Source organism: Sebastes umbrosus, chromosome 7 (genome assembly GCF_015220745.1).
Source record: "Sebastes umbrosus isolate fSebUmb1 chromosome 7, fSebUmb1.pri, whole genome shotgun sequence".
Taxonomy (NCBI): domain Eukaryota; kingdom Metazoa; phylum Chordata; class Actinopteri; order Perciformes; family Sebastidae; genus Sebastes; species Sebastes umbrosus.
The window spans coordinates 27,744,835-27,764,844 of record NC_051275.1 but is presented as its reverse complement, the minus strand read 5'-3'; the positions used below and the strand labels follow the sequence as shown (position 1 = coordinate 27,764,844).

Genomic DNA, 20,010 nt, shown 5'->3' with positions numbered 1-20,010 from the left:
TAAAATAATATTGTTTTATTCCGCAAAGCATGGTTTTTTTATTTTTAATGAGATTGTGAGTTGACATTTCCACAACATTGCTATTTCTTACGAATAAAAAATAAAATAGTTTTTCTCAACTTGGAAATTTTCATCACCTCACAATGCATGTTTACACAGTAACCTCTGTATTCCACCACACATGAGCCATCATATTTTTCTTGCATGAAATCAGAGCACGGAGAGCATCATTAGAGCATATCCCATCATCACATTCAACATCCTGAGTGTCATATATGCAGTGCTTTTTAAACAAAATCAGTAACATCTATTTTGGTCTATGACATCTCATTATTGGTAAGGCTTTGGGCCTTTCAATAGGTCACCAGAGGTGAGGTAGGAGGAGGTACGGGTCGTTCCGTCTCCAGGCTTCCTTGGGCTCCCCATCAAGGACTCCATGGGGCTGGGAGGTCTGCGAATGGAGGCCCTATCTCCCATACTCACGGCCCTATCTCCCATACTCACGGTCCTATCTCCCATACTCACGGTCCTATCTCCCATACTCACGGCCCTATCTCCCATACCCAGGGACCTATCTCCCATACTCAGGGACCTATCTCCCATACTCAGGGACCTATCTCCCATACTCAGTGTGGAGCCAGGTACAGAGGGCTTGGAGACAGCTGAAGGACTCAGAGGTTCCCCCAGTTTCACTACAGGTTTGGAGGGGAGTGACACATAGGAGACGACAGTAGCAACGCCAGGAGCACCGCCGGGTTTCGATAAGCTGCCACTGGGAGCTGAAAAAGCACTGCCACCTGAGCCTGGAACTTCTGTTTTTGGCTCGCTGCTTTGCTCACCATTAGGGCATTCCTGGAATGAGATCAACACCACCACATGAAGGATACTGTAAACGGAAAATCAGGTTAACCGTACAGAAGGTGATTAGACTGTGAGGAAAGATCATCATGGCAACGTTTTTCTTAGCTGGAGGAAATAATCAGCTTGATTTACGGCATTTACATTAAGAGCAAACTTACAATCTTCTTCTTCTTCTTGTCAGTTTCACTTCCTGATGAGCCGGGACTCTGAAGGCCAAACAGGACAAGATTAAGTCATTTCACCTTCACATGAGACATAATCTGATCATATTCCCATTTCATGAGTACTCTACCTTTTTCTTCTCCTTCTTCTCCTTCTTCTTCTTCTTGTCGTCCTTTTTATTTTCCTTGTCACTGCCACTGGCACTATCAGATGAACTGGAGCTTGAGTCCTGCTCAAATATAAAGCATGCATCGCTCCATCATCTATGTTTTGTAAAACAAAAAAATTGTTTTTCCTTACATCACACACTAGATTACCTTCTTTTTGTCCTTCTTCTTTTTCTTCTTCTTGTCCTCATCACTGCTAGAAGAATCTGAGTCCTTCATGGATGTAAATATGGTAATTGTGTTACTGTATTGCTGCTTTTTATTAAAGACATCCCATCTTAATATACATCGGACTCTTACAAATACATTAAGCAGCAGAGTGTGTTGGAAGAATACAACACATCCACATTGTTTTACCTTGTTCTTGTCTTTCTTTTTCTTCTTCTTCTTATCCTTCTTCTTCTTTTTCTTCTTCTTATCGTTATCACTAGAAGAATCGCTGGAGGAGTCAGAAGAAGAATCCTGGACAGCAAAATAAATGCAAGGAAACAAGCAGAAAGTGTTGGTTTAGTCATTAAAACACCTCGTGCACGCTGACATGGTGATTCAGTTGTTTCACGTCATTCTTTCTGCCATCGACTAATGATCATCAATAGTATGTTTTTGGCAGAAAATGTCACATATAAAGAGTTGTCCGTGACCAAACTTTGTAACTCATATAATCAACCAAAAACCTGGAATGCAAAACAAAAAGGACGAGACGTTCTCACCTTCTTCTTCTTCTTCTTCTTATCTTTCTTTTTCTTCTTCTTCTAAAGTGAAACAAACATGTACTCATGATGAACTTTCTCTGTTAACTTTGTAAACTTGGGTGCAGATGAATAATTCACTAAACACAGAAAATGATATGTGTGTGTGTGTGTGTGTGTGTCATCTCACCTTATCATCATCACTATCAGAGGAAGAGGAGGATGAGGAAGAAGAAGAGCAATCATCAGAAGAGTTGTCCTTCTAGAAAAGCATATCAGTCAGTGAGTCACAGAAGTGCATCCTTATTCATTAAGACTCATTCATTAGATGTTTATGAGCAGCAGGAACGTGACATTAAACCATTAAAACAAGAACCAGTAAAACAACAACAAACGTGACAACACAAGTTAAGAGCTGCACATGTTTTACCTTCTTCTTCTTCTTTTTCTTCTTCTTCTTCTTCTTGTCATCTTCACTATCAGAAGAGGAAGAGGAGCTGGAATCCTGTAAAGAGAGAGAGAGACAAGGATGATATAATAACATTAAACGGCACAAGTACAACACATGTAAAGAAGTGTTGTTAAGACACAAACCTTATCCTTCTTCTTCTTGGTCTTCTTCTTCTTTTTCTTCTTCTTTTTCTTGTCATCTTCACTATCAGAAGAGGAAGAGGAGCTGGAATCCTGTAAAGAGAGAGAGAGTCGAGGATGACATAATAACATTAAACAGCACAAGTACTAAAAAAAAGTAATATACAGAAGTGTTATAGACACAAACCTTATCCTTCTTCTTCTTCGTCTTCTTCTTCTTTTTCTTCTTCTTCTTGTCCTCTTCACTATCAGAAGACGAAGAAGAGGAGGAGGAAGAGCTGGAATCCTATAACGAGAGAGAGAGAGCCGAGGATGATATACTGTAATAACATTAAACAGCACAAGTACTAAAAAATGTAAAGAAGTGTTAAGATACAAACCTTATCCTTCTTCTTCTTTGTCTTCTTCTTCTTTTTCTTCTTCTTCTTCTTTTCATCTTCACTATCAGAAGAAGAAGAAGAGGAGGACGAAGAGCTGGAATCCTATAAAGAGAGAGAGAGAGAGCCGAGGATGATGTATAACACTAAATAGCACATGTAGAGAAATGTAATGTACAGAAGTGTTGTAGACACAAACCTTATCCTTCTTCTTCTTTGTCTTCTTCTTCTTCTTCTTCTTCTTTTTCTTCTTCTTGTCATCTTCGCTGTCTGAGGAGGAGCTATCAGATGAAGAAGAGGAGGAGCTGGAGGAGTCCTATGGATGAAATCAAATACAAATATTCACATTAATATCCACAAACAAGCCATTTTTAGTTTTCAAATCACCCAGCCTGCACACAGAAATACTTATGCATCTGTTTAACGGTGTACAACTACACTAAATGACAGAAAGGCCACATAAGATACACAGCCCTATATATTTGTGTGATGCAATTTGAAAATACAACATCAACAGCTGATATAAAAACATTTTTTCACAGCTCTTTGTTTACCTTTTCCTTCTTCTTCTTCTTTTTCTTCTTCTTGTCTTTTTTGTCATCATCATCATCATCATCATCACTGTCAGAGCATGAGCCAGAGTCCTGTAGCAAAAACACAGAATCTTGATTATCCTGTAACATAACTATATTAAATGTTGCATCAGTACATGGTGGTTGTAATGCACCATAACAACTGTAATGCCCATTAATCACCTTTTCCTTATTCTTCTTCTTCTTCAACTTCTTCTTCTTCTTCTTCTTATCCTTCTCCTCCCCTCCTTCTCCCTCATCATCACTCAGGTTACCATCAGGGAATGCCTTTGCTCCCCCTGCTGGACAGGAAGCATCATTACAACCTAAACAACAACCACTTTTTCCAAGCCTCCAGCCTCCAGAGTTGCACACGTACCTGCCAATGTAGAGCACAGTTTGCCTTCGTCCGCTGCTTTAAGGTCTTTCTTGGCCTGTCATGACAAAAGAAAGCAATGATTTTCGGTGCATTTGTGCATACATGTGTGGCATGCATACAGTATGTTGTGAGTATTTCACCTTGTCAGCAGCTTTATCTTTCTTTTTATCTCCATCAGCACTTGATCCTGCAACCTCACCATCTGCAGAAAAGTCCAGCAACACTGCATCAGCCTCAGGAACAAGTTCGGCTGCAATTATGATCGTGATTTCTTTTTTTCTGTCACTAAAAAGTGGAAACACTCACCAGCTGCTGAAAGAGCAGTAACACTGAGCTCATTCTGCTCTTCATCCTGTGGAAAAATCACAAATACAGTCAAGGTGAGGCTTACTGTATTCACTGCACCCTGTATTTCCCCTTTATACTGTATGCAGATGCGCACAGTACATGCACACGCATAAAAACACACACTTGTTGACAGCTCATAAACAAATCAGTCGACAGACCCATCCATTGTCTCTGCAGTGGAAAACAATTTGAATATAGCTGATAAAGAATATGAGGTGAGGTGTTAAGTCAGCGTGTTAAGGCTATGTATCATTTCATACCATTCCCTCACAGGCCCTGACAGGTACAGAGGTTACTACTCATTTTCTCAGAGGGTGTGTGCACTGCTGGGGAATCTGGATGTTCAAAGTTACAAAGAGAGCACACACTGCTCTACAGATGTGGATTAAGAAATGAAGATACTCTTCATACTTGCATAATGCATCACATAATAAAAACTAAGCCTCCTGGGTGCAGAAAACAAAAAAGAAAAATGTAACCCGACTCTACAATAAGTGAAAATGCAAGAAGGAAGGATTTTTACCTTTTTCTCATCCTTATCCTTCTTCTTCTTCTTTTTCTTGTCCTTCTTCTTCTTCTTTTTCTTCTTATCTTTATCACTTTCAGAAGATGAAGATGAGGATGAACATGAAGATGATGAGCTGGAATCCTGTGTCAATGAAGACAAAAACAGAATCAGTTTGCCGTTAATGCAACAATGTGTGGGACATTATTATGTATTCAGCAACACAAGTCCTGTATTACACAATGATGTCATTGGCAAGAAAACATAGATCACGTGATTAATTGTAATTGTAGATGTGTTACTGTACACTTTTATTAATTATATAATTATATAATATCAATTATTAATTATAATATTATATAATTATAATTATAATTATATTATTATATAAGTAAATAAATAAAGTGGAAGCACTTTAGATACTAAGAAGCAAGAGGCTCGTTTGGACAACATCTGCATTGCTTTACCTTTTTCTTGTCCTTCTTTTTCTTCTTCTTCTTGTCCTTTTTCTTCTTCTTCTTCTTCTTGTCATCCTCGCTGTCAGAGGAGGAGGATGATGAAGAGCTATCTGAGGAAGAGGAGCTGCAGTCCTACAAAGAAGAACAAAGAAATGAACATGTCAGTTTTGATCATTTGTATTTACACAGAGTTGGAACAGACAGACTGTTGACATCCAACATATTCACAATATTGTAACTGCATAGTATCAAATAAATCATACCTTCTTCTTCTTTTTCTTCTTCTTCTTTTTCTTCTTCTTCTTTTCATCCTCACTGTCAGATGATGAACTGTCAGATGAGGAAGAGGACGAATCCTGGGAAAGAGGAAGTACGGTAGATATTCAATAACAGAATAGTTAAAAGAGTAACAGGGAATTCAAGCAACTCTCTCCCTGCAACAACAACAACAACCCAGTTTCCCTCCGTCTCTGAATGACAGTGCCTTCGGGATGTGACATAAAAGAGGTATTACAGCATTTTAAGATCTATATAGATAAAACGTTTGCCTCCTTCTCTCAACTGTCCCTGAAATTCAAACTCACCTTTTCAGATAATTTTAAAGAAACTTTAAAACATTTTCCGTCACTTACTTATCTAAATGGCCTTATCAAAAACTCGACAAGATCTACTGGTGAGACAGCAGTGGGAGAATGATTTAGATTTTTAGTTTCAGGACGATGATTAGTACAAAGTTTTAGACAGAATCCACTCCTCCTCCATCTGCGCCCGTCACAGTCTTATCCAACTTCAGTTCATTCATCAAATACACTGGACTCTGCTGTATTATGGGACATTTGTACAAACCTTCTTCTTCTTTTTCTTCTTCTTCTTGTCCTTCTTCTTCTTCTTCTTTTTCTCTTTCTTCTTCTCATTCTCGTCGTCTGATGAATCCTGAAGCAAGAAAAGGAAAAAAATGCTATAATGACAAATTTAACAGCAAACATCTTTTTTTTAATGGAAGGTTGTTTGAGTTCTCTCTCACCATATTCAGACCTTCATCACACTGTTCCAGATGGCCATCGGGACCTAAACACATGAGATAAAGCAAAGTATAGTAAAGCATTTACATGCATTGTCAGCTGAGAGACATCTCTATCGTAAGATAGTTGATTCAGATGAGATATCACTGCGGCAGAATAGAAACGGGAATTTATAGACAATCACGCAGCTGTGAATATTGTTCAAAGTAACTACAGCTATATAGGTTTTATAGTAAACAAAATAAATAAAAATCTGAGTGATGAGGTTTTCATGAGCTACCGTAAACACACTAGACATTTGTTTTACTGCTGTAGGAAATGACCATGTGGGCGATGATAAATATCAGCATGTGCATGTCAAAGTTTGAAGGACAACCCAACTGGTACTCTCTTTTTGTCACTGTATACTTAAACTGTCAGTCCAGACTATTATGACCAAAATATGTGTAGATTTGGGCGACAGGGTGACATGGGAGACGGACTGGATAATCTAAACAAGCTAACTCAATTCTGCCAAAGTGCCCTTATAAGAGAAGCCAGACACCACCTACAATACATGCTCAAGAGGCTCTGTGAGCTGACCTCAGTGCTACAATGTGATAAGCTATAAATGGTAAATTGACTTGCATTTATAGAGCGCCTTTCTAGTCTTCCAACCACTCCAAGTGCTTTACACTACTAGCCAACATTCACACACACATTCACACACTGATGGCTGAGGCTGCCATGCAAGGTGCCAACTTGCCCATCAGGATCTTGTCTAAATACTCATTAACACAACAATGGCACAGCCTTCGGGAGCAATTTGGGGTTCAGTATCTTGCTTAAGGACACTTCGACATGCGGACTGGAGGAGTCGGGAATCTAACTACAGATCTCTCGATTACTGGACGACCCACTCTACCTCCTGAGCCACATAAGCTTCTGAATCTCTTTGTGAAGGACAAATGTATGAAGTTTATATTTTTAATATTTATTAGTTTAATTTCAAGTTTTAAGTTTAAGTATTACAAACAATTGACACCACTGTTGCTGGCTGTATTTAACTATATTTGCAGAGTAATCTAAGGAGAGATTAGAAAATAATATTTTAGGTAAAACAGCAGCAAACAAGATGAAATAAACTTCTTTCAAAGAACCATAGAAAAGCTTTTCCAAGATTTTGGAATACAAGCATGCATGCAAACGATAGCCTATCACATGGGGTGGGGATATGATATGCAAGATATGCTTTTATGGAGGAGATTGCACAGAGACTTGATATCGAAAAACATTTAAAAGCGTAAACCCGTTTCAAAATGTAAGTGAGAAATGCTGTGTTCCACTTACCAGACTCAGATATGATAACACTGTCCCAGACGTACTCTTTCTCCCCATCCTTCTTCGTCTTCTCCTCCTTTTTCTTCTTCTTCTTCTTCTTGTCATCCTGCAAAGACATTTTTGATTCTTTCAAAATTGTATGCAATTTTTTAGATTTGTGAAACCTCTTCTGTATGTGTGCTCCTGTATGAAGCTTATTTGCAAAGTGAGTGTTGCATTTGTCACCAGGATAAGGGTTGGGTGTCACCTACTAGTTAGATATTAAGAATTCTCTGCCTTCGATACAGGTAGATAACAAACATCCACACCTGCTGTGGACTTTTAGCCAAAACCAATACAAGAGTCATGATATGCACAGATTGTACATGTGGCGATTATTACACACATACTGGATGCATAAGCGTACAGTATTGTCCTGACTTGCTCTGTGGTAGATACAGAAGGTGTTTTACACATTGTCAATGGGTGTGTCTATCTCCTGTCAGATACTGCCTGCTATCAGATCCAGGACATTGGAGCCTCCGCCTACAGTCCAGGGTGAAATGCATTCCAGTTTTATGTTGTTCTGCTCCTGTGACTTCTTTGTCACAATGCATTTTAAAAGCTAACCTGTCAGTCCGATCAGCGGTGAACCAATGGGTGGTAACCCATCTGTGCAATGCAAACTTTGTTTCTGTGTGCTTTCTTAAAAGCTTACAAGAGCTGAGTTGCTTGCTTGTCTTGAGTCTCCTGATTTTCCACCCACGCCCTCAGAAAATGCAAAACATCACGCCATCATGCTCTTGCTGTCACTTAAAGCTAAACGTTACTAAACATACAAAAAGGTGAAATACTTTAGAGGGTAATATTTATAATATATATTTGAAACTGTTGACAAATCAGGCCTGGGGAAGGTTGATGTGCTGATCCCCTAAATTGCCAAAAGACATAATAAAAGCTCACTTTTTAGATTTCTGAATACAGTCAATTTGACAGCCTTTCCACCCTTAAATATTCTCTTAACAGACTGTATTGTCAGCTTTGACACCTGAGGCAGTGACATAGTTAGAAGGGACTATCAATCCCCTGTGAGCTGATGTGAAACTGTTTGTGGGACTTCATTTAGCAATGCTGCAGGAAAGATTTGTGAAGGATTTACATAAACAAAACTGCGCTTTTACAGTCTCAGTCTACAGTTGGCCTCAACTGAAAGAATCCTGGGAGCTGTGCATCAAGGATCTTGCACCTTGCAAACAAAGATCAACGCAAACCATGCATTTTCCTCGTCATGAGTGAGTCTCAGGCAGGGCTCTGTGGGACTGAAAGGTATGCGATGACAGCATGTTGGAGCAAGACAGGAGTTGCATGGAGGCAATATAACTCTGTTCTAACCCCAACATACCTCACTGTCACTGTCTGAAGAGCTACTGGAGGAGGACGACGAGGATGAAGATGAAGACGATGATGATGAGGATGAGGATGAGGATGAGCTGGAATCCTGTTGAGAGAGAAACAGGGACGTTATTGTTCAACTCTGTGTGCACTTTGAATTTATTTATTTATGCCTTCCTTTGTTGGTGAAAGTAATAAATGAGAAATGAATGAGTCACTAGAAACACACTAGAGTGAAGCTTTGTCATGGCCACTAAAAGAAGGCGGTGTAGCAGAAGGGAGGGACTCCTCACACACTTTGCAACACACAAAAGAAACTGCACAAGCTACCATTTTACCAAAGAATCACACAGGAACACACACACGCCCCATTCCAGCTATGCCGCAAGCCGATCAATGCAAAAGTGACAGTTGATCTGCATTATAAACAGATTTTTTCCATTTCTAGTTCCCTCCTGTTTGACTGGCTGTTGCTAGGTGCGGCCCACGTTGTACTACAACGAGTCAGAAAGCATGATTTCTATCTCACATGGGTAGCTTCAACTCCCTCAACAAGCCACAGGATCAGCTGATCTTGGAGTCATGATTTCATCATATTGGACATTTGGAGACTGTCCTAACATAGTCTGTCCAACTTCCACCAGCAGTACTTGATGGGATAGTTTTCAAGAAAATACTCAATAATGGCAAAAGCATTCAAGAGTAAAAATGGCTTGGTTAGTGGTCAAGATAAGCTTTTTTGAGACACATACTTTCTTCTTCTTCTTCGTCTTCTTCTTCAGCTTCTTCTTCTTTTTCTTCTTGTCCTTCTTGCCGAGACCCTCATCCTCGCTGTCCGAGGAGGACAGAGAGCTGTCCATTGAGTACAGCTCCTGGTGACACACCAAAAGAGAAAGCAAAGATTGTCTACTGTGTCCTTCAAAATATTTTATAATTAGTCTAGTGGGAATAATTGCACATAAACAGAGCTGACAAGCATTACAGTAACACATAATGCTCTTTACTTTATTTAATGAAATTAATCATTTTGCAACTTTAACTGAAGTTTCTTGAGTATTTGGTGGCAAAGTGATAAGAGTCCATGCACCTTTTATTGAAAGGATTGTTCTGTGTTTTTCAAATGCCTCTGTTGCTCACCTGTCCATCTCTTGCTACTGCAGGGTCTCCAGGTTTACTCTTGACAGTTCCCTCCACCTTGCCCTGGTCTGCAGGCTCTGCTTCCTCAGCAAGGGGCTGCAAACCACCAGGAGGGACGGTCGCTGGATGCTGGACGCCTGCAGCATCTGCTCCAGATGGAGCTGCACAGGATTAGAGAAAGACACCAATTACTTAATTTAGATTCCTAAAAAGTAAGCTGATGAGTCACCAGTATGTACAAACCTTATGAGGATCAGCTGTTCTAGCAACCTGCACTTCCTTATTGTCCCACTTCCTTAAATGGACAGCCAGATTTAAGCATAGAGGAATAAAATTCAAACATAAGGTGCTAAATCAATGAAATGGTGCCTGCAGATTGATTACTTTTTGGTGCCCCTTTGCTATAAATCCTGCAGATTATCTAGCTTTTACAACAATTCAGAGCCACACCCTTAACAGTAACAGGAAAGAAGACTGTGTTTTGTGTAAATAGGCTGTATCTGTCATAGAAACACCTCTATAAAACAGTAACAAATGGATCATTCACTTTATTCCTGAAGTGATTGCTGTCTAATGATTAAAGAAAGAGACTATAGCCAACATTTAATTAAGCCCACACTCATCAAACTATAAACTAAGTAGATTGCTAAACAAATCTTAGTTTAAAAAAAAAAAAGCAAACAGCAAACCTTTGAAGAGGGTGGACTCCATTTAGGTCCAGACTTCTCCTCTGTCCAGGGATCCTCCTGTTCTCTGTCAGACCCACCTGTGAACTTTCATAGAGGTGTGTGCATGGAGCTTGAGAGTTTTATGGGTGGGGAAGCAGGGAAAGTGTCAACAACTCCAAAATTAAAGGGATTTCCCTTCAGTAGTTTCAAAATAAAATCCAATTTGAAAGAAAACTGTTCAACATGTCTAAAAAATGTACCCACTATAGGCTATATTTAATGTGCCAACTGTTTTAATTACTATGTTCTTTGTGACACAATAACTGACAGATTTTACGCTTTTATTTCACAGGCTATTTATTCACTCTGCTTTATTTTGAAAGCAACAACGTTTAACACCCAGGCAGGTTTTACCTGTGCCATGGCCAACAGGTAGTGCCATGGCCAACAGGTAATGCCTGTTTAACAGCCTGCAGTGACAGGACAATAGTCTACCTGCAAACTCTGCATGAGTTCAAACTCCAGAGGGTATCAAGAGTTTTACCATGTTTAACAGGCCAATACCAATTGCAAAAATTGGTGCAAACGAATTATCAATGATATCTACTGCACTAATCCAGGGGAAGAAGCAAAACTGATTGTTTGAACTGGGTTGCAGACAGTAAATTTGCCTTTCCGTCTGTAGTAATAATGTACAAACAATAATAAACAAAGTAAACACTGATTTAAATCACATTATGCTGTTGTAACGCCCCCATGGTAATTATAAAGAGTGCGGTCGCCCCCCAGAGGTCATTCAGAGTGCAAACGACAGGGTAGTATTTTTACTAAAGCCTGTTTTTCTGTTATTAGAGGTATGAACTCCAGGACAAGGGCCTCGTTTCAGGACACCATGCTTTCTACTCCGGCAGCAACATTTTATTGGAGTAATTTTGTTAGTGATATTGACTTATTATATATATATATTAATCTTGTTAGTGATATTGACTTATTATGTATATATATATATATATATATATATATTAATTTTGTTAGTGATATTAACTTATTATATAGATATATTAATCTTGTTAGTGATATTGACTTATTATGTATATGTATATATATATATATATATATTAATTTTGTTAGTGATATTAACTTATTATATTTATATATATTAATTTTGTAAATGATATTGACTTATAATTATTTATATACATATATATTAATCTTGTTAGTGATATTGAGTTATTATATATATATATATATATATATATATATATAGAGAGAGAGAGAGAGAGAGAGAGAGAGAGAGAGAGAGAGAGAGACATTTTGTAAGTGACATTGACTTATTATGTATATATATATATATTAATTTTGTTAGTGATATTGACTTATTATTATTATATATGTATATATATATATATATATATATATACAATTGTGGAAAGATGTCAATAATTTTATACTTGTTAACATTTTCTCAGATTTTGCACTGTACTATAGAAATATATTTGGTTGCTACGATTACAGTGACAAACACAGTAATGCATTTTTTCTTATTAATTTAATTTTAATTCTCGCAAAGTTCCACATTCACAAGAGTAAATTTACCCAAAAAAAAGCCTAATTTCTTTGTATTTATGAAAGAAATGGATCTTTATCTATCAACAATTTATTCCTCACAAAACAAAAAAGCAATGAAAACAATGAATATATGCAATATCTTTAAAGTTTTTAAGTGAAATTATTTTCATACTCTCACGTGGTCTTTTTTTAAATTATTATTTTTTTATTTTTATATTAGTTTTGTTTCATTTCTGTTGTCCTTTTATGTTTGGCACAGCCCTTTGTTTAGTGTTTTCGATATGCTTCTTCTATATGTAAATTATTTTAATGCGTTCTGCTGTTACTATGGATACTATCATTTATAAAAGAAAATAAAAGTATTTTTATAAATTATATAAATTTTGAAAGAAAAAAAAATTATGAAAAAAAAATTTATAAATCAAAATTTATAAAAAGAAAAAAAAGTATTTTATAAATAATACAAATTTATAAAAGAAAAAAATTATAAAAGAAAACATTTATAAATTAAAATTTATAAAAAAAAAATAAAAATAATAAAAAAGTATTTTTACCCTTCTTTGCTTTTTTCCTGTTTCTTTCCAGCTTCCGTAGCAGCAGATAAACAGTGCTATTCCGGAAATCGGATTTGAGTGTCAAAATAAAAGCAACGATATTACATTTTCAATTAAAAAGACAAAAAAACAAACATTGGATCGTGCATAACTATAAAATATCATATAAAATACTCAACTGACTCATTAGATGTAGAAAATATAAGCTGTTTATATAGCTAAATGAAGTTGATACAAGATGACAATAATTATATTTTGAAAATTCAAACGGAAATCGTTATCCTTCAATAATGTGAGCTTGACATGTGCTGTGTTATAAACACTGGAGAAGTAGGTATGGAGGCAGACTGCACTTGTTATTCGGTGTTAACTAACCGAGTCACCGTCATTAGTTTAACTTTATAGTGTAGAACAACTAGATAACTTTAGCTTTTACTTAAAGACACTTAAAATGACAGCTATCTGAATTGTTATGCGTCTGGTGACACTTCTTGGATGAACCATGAAGAGCCAGACGACGACTACCTCCCAGCCGCTCACAGTGACCGTTCTGGCGGCTCTGTGGGTCAGTCTGGGTCGGTGCGGTGTTCCAGAGATCCGGGGGCCACTGCTGTGTGACAATGGAAAGGTAACTTACAAATTATAAGGATATAAGTTGTATTCAGTCACTGTGTAGATGTTAAAATGCAATTTCCCTGTGTGTTTGTGTGTAACAGCTGTCTTTGGAAGGAGACCTGCCTGGGGAAGGAGCTTTTTGGTACTGTCCAGGGTTTATGCGGCCAGAGTTCACTCAGGTAACTATGGCAACATCATCATCTCCATCATCATCTGTGCTATATAGCATTATCTCCATATAGCCTCACTGGCTCACCTGGGTGGGATGTGCTTTTAAAGTATACACTGCTTGCCAGGAACTTTAAACAATTCTTTTTTTTTTTTTTTATGGTTTATTTAAAGGGACTGTTTGTAAGAATCAGAAATGTTTGTTAACAGCGACACCTGTGGCCGTTAAGTCAACGAAAGTCAGCTTCGAGCTCGCGCTTGTGCTCGCTCTACATAGACATGAACGAGCATCGTGAGGTGACACACGTCAGCTAAAACCACAATATCACTCTATATTTCACCTGCTTGGATAGATATTATATATATATATTAGTTTAGCTCTAGATATTCTCAGAGCTAAACTAACTCTCCTGCAGTGTGGAGTGAGCGCGCGTTCACGTCTAAAGGTGGAGCGAGAACGAGCGCGGTGTGTGAGGGAAGTCAAGCAGGCAGAGGAGCAGAGGAGCAGAGGAGCAGAGACTCCGGCCCTGGAGACCAAAGCTACGGTCTCCCCCGCGTACTACGACCGCCGCCAACACTGTTTAACAGACATGCTTCACTACATATAACTTTAAGGTTTTGGTGCTTCCGTGTAGTTTGTGTTGGAGTCTCATGGTACGTGACCACAGGGAGTCTGAACAGCGCAGCCACACGCGAGCGCGCATGGGAAACCGACCCGGTAGATTTATACGCTTTAAAAGCTACAAACAGTCCCTTTAAGTATATACTGCGTGCCAGGAACTTTAAACAATTCATGGGAAAGTAATTCCATCTTATACAACTGGCCAGAGTCTGAAATTAAGTTTTTTTTTCCTCACCTGCCACTGTGGCAGGCCACTTAACATTTCTACCAGCCACTCAATTTGTTGTCTGCCACGTGTCTGAAATCAATGAATGTAACGCTTGAGAATTGTAAACACTGAGTAAGTGGTACCAGACAGTAGAAATATATAGAATATATCATGCAACCTTAATCCTTGTTCTCTATTCGACATTCAGAGCATTAATATATCATCATCATTAATATATCATCATCATCATCATCATCTGTGCTAGCATTCTCCCCATATAGCCTCACTGGCTCACATGGGTGTGGTGTGATTAAGAAAACACTGCGTGCCAGGAACTTTAAACAATTCATGGGACTTTACTTAAAGCTTATACAACTGGCACTGGTTCAACTGACAATGTGGACTTTATTTTACCTTGGTTTGTTCAGGTTGCTCCATCAGTGGTTTAACCTGTTTCTTCTATCTGTCTGTAGAGACGTCCCAGCATTGACACAGTGTATGATCCTATGGTGAGTAAACACTTTACCAAGCACTTTATTTTAGAGTTGCTGATGCCAGAGAGCAAGGAATTACAGTAATCTAATCTACTAGTTATGAAGGCGTGGATAACAGTTTCCAGGTTTTTGGGAGAAAGAAATGGTCTAATCCTTGAAATGTTTCTGAGATGATGAAAGCAGGATTGAACCAATGATTTAATGTTTGTCTAAGTTGAGGTTTTGATAAAAAATGACCCCCAAAATTTCTGCAATGCTGAGTTATTGAATTAGACAGAGAACCACGGCTGTGGGATATTTTGGAGGTTGCACTATAATGCATGAAATGAACAAAAAGCATTGCTGTGTTTTCAAAAAGTGTTTGATGATATACTGAAATGTGTTCATTGCAGCCTTAGTTTGAGTTAACAAAACACCTTCCTTGGTATGTTATTGTTTTCATAACTAAATGGGTGTAACGTGTTTTTCTTGGGAGACATCAGTGTCATCAGTAACTACTGGGTGTTAATCGTCAACCCAGATGATTAGTAATGTGACTTGATTTCTTTTCACTGCAGCCAGCAACCCAGATCTGCATGGATAGATCTATTTTCTACAAACATACCATTCCCAACAGGTAAGGCTGTATGGACAGACATATAACACAAATGCTCTTAAGAGGTAGGGAGATGTTCCAACACAAATAAGGAGACACTGACACATATATTAACATGCACACCATTAGTTTGCTGCAATAAATTGTAATGTCTATAAGGACTATTGAGGATATTAAGATGTGTGTCTGTATTTGTGTGTGTGTGTGTTACAGTGGAGCGTACAGACCAGTAAGGGCTGAGAGAGGAGAGTACTTGTACTGTCCTCCTCAACGGTGGCTCAATAACTTGCACGTAAGTCTCAACATCAGACACAATTATTTAATCACTTTGTCTGCTTAGCTTAGCACAGTTAATGAATAGACACTTGTGTATAGGGCTGTTTTTGTAGCTCCAGTTAGTCCATTTGAAGTGAAAACATAGTAAAGAGTCAACATGGTATTGAGGGGCACTTTTGGATGTTCACATAGACTGCCTTTTCCTTAAGATGCCATACTGGGTTCGATAGAAGTATGGAGGTGTTCAGTGACAATACAGACTGGCGACCAGTTCTTCTGAGTAAACAGTTTGCCCACAGTCCCCTCTGTATTATTTCCCAATCTAGAAATCTGTTTTAGCCAGAAAGGCATCAAACTGACACAATCAAAGTGTTGTTTCCTTGCGACATAAATTAAGAGTAATACAGGGAAGTCTGCCAACACTCACATTCTACCTGTTTGGACCCTTGGTAGCAGGGCTGCCACTGAAAGTAGATATTTGTGAATAGCAGGGATTTAACAAACAGTAATGGCATGTCAGGGATTTTATTAATGGGCCATTGTAGACCATAATGCCAGAATGTACTGGAGATCACAGCAGGTTTAACACATTAGTTGGTGCTTACCAGCTGTTTGTTTTTTCCACAGATGAACCCAGACATTTCCCCTGAGGAATATTTGTCAGCTGAAAAACATTATTAATAAAAAAGGAGGGAACACAATATTGACATTACTGTTAGCACTTAGTCTTAGTCACTGTGTCATAATTGTTGGCGAAAACCAAATTGGTGGAAACCCTGTGGTAATGGAAGAGGGTGGAGACGAGGATAGTCACATGTGTGCTTGCGTTTGTGTTTATTTTCCAGCACGGAGCTACGGTTTTGCTCTACCATCCCTGTGCTCCTCTCCACGATCGTCTACTTCTGTCTGAACTGGCCCGCTCCTGTCTGCCAGACTACGTCATTACCTCCCATCTGCAGCTCAGTAAACACATGGTGAGACAAACGAGGGCTGCCACTAACGATTATTATTTTCATTGTTGGTTAATCTGTCGATTTATTTTTCTTGTTTAATTGATAAGTTGTTTGGTCTATAAAATGACAGTCAATCAGAGTTTCTCAAAGACCAAGATGACGTCCTCAAATGTCTTGTTTTGTCCACAACTCAAAGATATTCAGTTTACTGTCATAGAGGAGTAAAGAAACCAGGAAATATTCACATTTAAGAAGCTGAAATCAGAATTTTGACTTTATATCTCAAAAATTACTGAAATCAAAATGGTTGGCGATTAATTTAATACTTGACAACTCATTGATTTGTGTTCAGCCATTAGCCCTTGTGTCGTGGGGTCACACCTTGGAGCTGTCCACCATATCCTCTTCAGTCATCTGTGGTTGGCTGGAGACCACAGCATCCACAAGAAATAAGTTAACTGGTGTCAGCCAGAGCGAGAAGTACAACCTGCTGTTGACCTGGTCAGCCGAGCAGCAACATGGATATCCAGATGGATACTCACACTTAGAAATAAAGGTTTGGAGACTTCACTGATGACTTAGCTGATTTTGTTTGTTTTTGTAATTTGACATGTGCTGCAGTAGAAGCAGAATAAAAGAGTCATTTCAGTAGTCTTGTAGTACATGTCTCTAAGTAGCTGTTATTGTAAATCCCCAGGAGTCTCTGAGGCAATGCTGTGAGCAGACCATCTCTTCTCTGCTGAATGGAGCGATGGAGACAGAGCTAGAGCCAAACATGAAGAATGAAATCTGGAGGAAGGAAGAGGAAGGTAAAAGCAGGCAGATAAGAGCTGCCATTAGAGAAAAAGAGGAGAATGTTAAGGATGAGAACGACGTCCAGAACTACAACAGCGCACTTGGACCATCAGCAGATTCTCCTTCAGGGAAAAGGACCCCCTCAGATTCTCCAGGTCCCAGGGAAGCTCATTCTCAGTCAAAGATCCAAAATACAAATCAGGGCATGGTACCCAGGCCCACAATTCCTTTGGGGTCTGAGACTACACATAGAAGAGATTCTTTAGGATTCAGGGCTTCTGGATCTCAGAAAAGCCGGCTACAGAAAGCAGTACAGCAGCCCAGTCCTAAACATACTGATCTCAGGAAGCCAAACCCCTCTGCTGGGTTGGATGCTCTTGCAGATGGTGTGAACAGTGAACATGATACTACCAGGCCTGAAGCCCTGGCCCTCAGATTCAAAGATGAAGGTACAGACTCAGCCAAAAAGAGAGACAAAGACTCTGTTAAACACAGCCTGAAAGAGAACGTCCCTAAAGAGACAAACTTTGATAAAGACAACAGAGCCGATGGCGCGGTTAAGGATAATGAAGTAGTAGATGTTAAAGAGAGAGAGTTGGAACATACGCAAACACACAGTGACACGCACTCTCCCCACAAAAGTGACAAGATTGGCTTTGATTCTGTTTCCAAATCTCAACCAGAGGGCTTAGGGGCTGCTGTTATGAATAAGGGGTTTCCGAGCACCCCCAGGACAGACGAGGCGGTGTGGGCAGCAGCAGCACTGGGCTTCCTGCTGATTCTCCTTGCCGTGTCAGTGCTTCACACACGCCTGTACCGCCACTGGAGGACCATGCCCAGTCTTTACTGGCACAACCCACAGCAGGACTACGACAGTGTGGCAGGTAGGTGGACCACACAGGGTTCAATAACCAGAGAGATGACTTAATCCTCTGAGCAATCCTAGTTTGGTCATCTTAAAGGGATAGTTTGGGTGTTTTTGAAGTGGGGTTGTATGAGGTACTCATCCATAGTCGGTGTGTTACCTACAGTAGATGACGGTCGACACGCCCCCAGCTTGGAGAAACAGACAGGAGTAACTACACAGAACCAAAGCAATGTACTGCTGTGGACGGGGCCGGCAGCAAAACGTATTTTAGCCACCTAAAAAATCTTTATCATTTTAAGTGTTCTCTATATTTTGAATATTTTCACTGCTTTACCTTGCCGTCAGACGGCCCTTTCCGCTGGGGAACTGAAGCCGTTGTATCCATCTATGCTCTCGCCAAAGCCACCAGACTCCATTGATAAAAACTGTAATTTTACAATTTTAAAATTACGGTTCTTCCTCAGCCTATGCCTAGTTTCAAGTCGTTCTTAAGAGATCTTGCTAATCAACACAGACGGATAAAACCATAAACATAACCTCTTAGGTGGAGCAAGGTGACCTTGTTTATTCTTAAGCAGTTTAATTGATTTTTTTGTGTGTTTCTATCTGTGTGTGTCCTCTAGATGTGATCCGCAGGAGGCTACGAATATCAAACAAGAGGCGGAAAAGGGGCAGACGACAGGAGTGTGCTCTTCTACCCAGCTCCTCCAGCTCAGATGAAGATCCATAGAAAAGTGAAGGAAACATCCCCAAGAAGGCGCCCAAGTCTCATTGCACGTAGAGGAGGTGAAGAGTGGACAATAAGCATACAGTATGTTGGACGTGTCTTATCAGTACCTGTCTATGCTGTTTATCTGACAGAGCTGGACTGGACCACCTCTATCAAAAAAGTCGCTGGATAACCTGACAGCTGAAGCTGAAATGCCACAAAGCTGCTCAAGGGTCAGTTAGATCTTGTGTCCAAATTGATTGGGTACATGGTGATTTGACAGAGGACGTCTCAAATTTGGGTTTTTTCGATTAGTATCTACTTCTCCTTGTGATTTTTTTGACCATCCAAAATTAGTTTTATTATGAAAAACCAGAACTAAGAGGCAAATTATTTAACAAATTGCATAAACATGTCATAGATTTAACATTTAGTAGTCCAAAACTACAGTCACAAGCATCAAGGAATATTCACAAAAGAGGTTAGTGTATAGGCCTATTGATGCAAGCTTACACAGCCCTCATCAGTCATGTGGTTCTGGATCAGGACATCCCTTTAATCAATACATCAAAGAGTACAAAGACAAGCTCTCAGGTTTTATTAAGTGACCAGCAATTTTGTATATATTTGTATGACTTCTTCCATTGTCTGATCATGCTCTCCTTCACATCACACAGTCTATACGCCTTATTTTGCTCACTCTATGTATCACAATCAATATGAAGTCTCCACTTTTCTATCCAAGGATTGTTTCTATTGTGCTACATTTTGTTGTTTTTTATAAATAGTAGTATCATGTAGCTTTGACCTGCGAAGGTTTATTTTGTGAATATGTAAGTTGCTGTTCTAAGCAACACTGTGTGCAGTGCGCGTTGTCATTAAATGGTACGAACATGTGAACAGCTGCATTTTGAAGACAGTTTTTGGACAGACTTTAGAGAAGGATTTTCAAGGACA

General features: G+C 39.0%; 2 protein-coding genes across 3 annotated transcripts; one reads left to right on the top strand and one right to left on the bottom strand.

Annotated features, from left to right (window-relative positions):
- Positions 1-11,069, bottom strand: LOC119491633 (cylicin-2-like). The gene is made up of 18 exons (XM_037775786.1): positions 11,042-11,069; positions 9,960-10,120; positions 9,637-9,694; positions 7,872-7,876; positions 7,461-7,557; positions 6,134-6,177; positions 4,105-4,150; positions 3,939-4,000; positions 3,799-3,853; positions 2,310-2,350; positions 2,070-2,141; positions 1,901-1,942; positions 1,548-1,652; positions 1,341-1,403; positions 1,154-1,252; positions 1,020-1,067; positions 195-852; positions 1-120 (listed from the first exon to the last, which is right to left on the bottom strand). Exons 1-17 carry the CDS (start codon positions 11,067-11,069, stop codon positions 331-333), a joined length of 1,548 nt encoding a protein of 515 aa, XP_037631714.1. The 3' UTR covers positions 1-120; positions 195-330.
- Positions 11,070-13,052: 1,983 nt separating this feature from the next.
- Positions 13,053-19,152, top strand: tp53i13 (tumor protein p53 inducible protein 13). 2 transcript variants are annotated; one of them, XM_037775233.1, is made up of 10 exons: positions 13,058-13,378; positions 13,467-13,544; positions 14,837-14,872; positions 15,415-15,473; positions 15,666-15,744; positions 16,574-16,702; positions 17,034-17,237; positions 17,379-17,490; positions 18,160-18,360; positions 18,968-19,152. In XM_037775233.1, exons 1-10 carry the CDS (start codon positions 13,253-13,255, stop codon positions 19,072-19,074), a joined length of 1,131 nt encoding a protein of 376 aa, XP_037631161.1. In that variant the 5' UTR covers positions 13,058-13,252; the 3' UTR covers positions 19,075-19,152. The 2 variants fall into 2 exon arrangements, with proteins under 2 accessions (XP_037631160.1, XP_037631161.1); XM_037775232.1 differs by having other exon boundaries at positions 13,053-13,378; positions 17,379-18,360.
- The last annotated feature ends 858 nt before the right edge of the window (positions 19,153-20,010 follow it).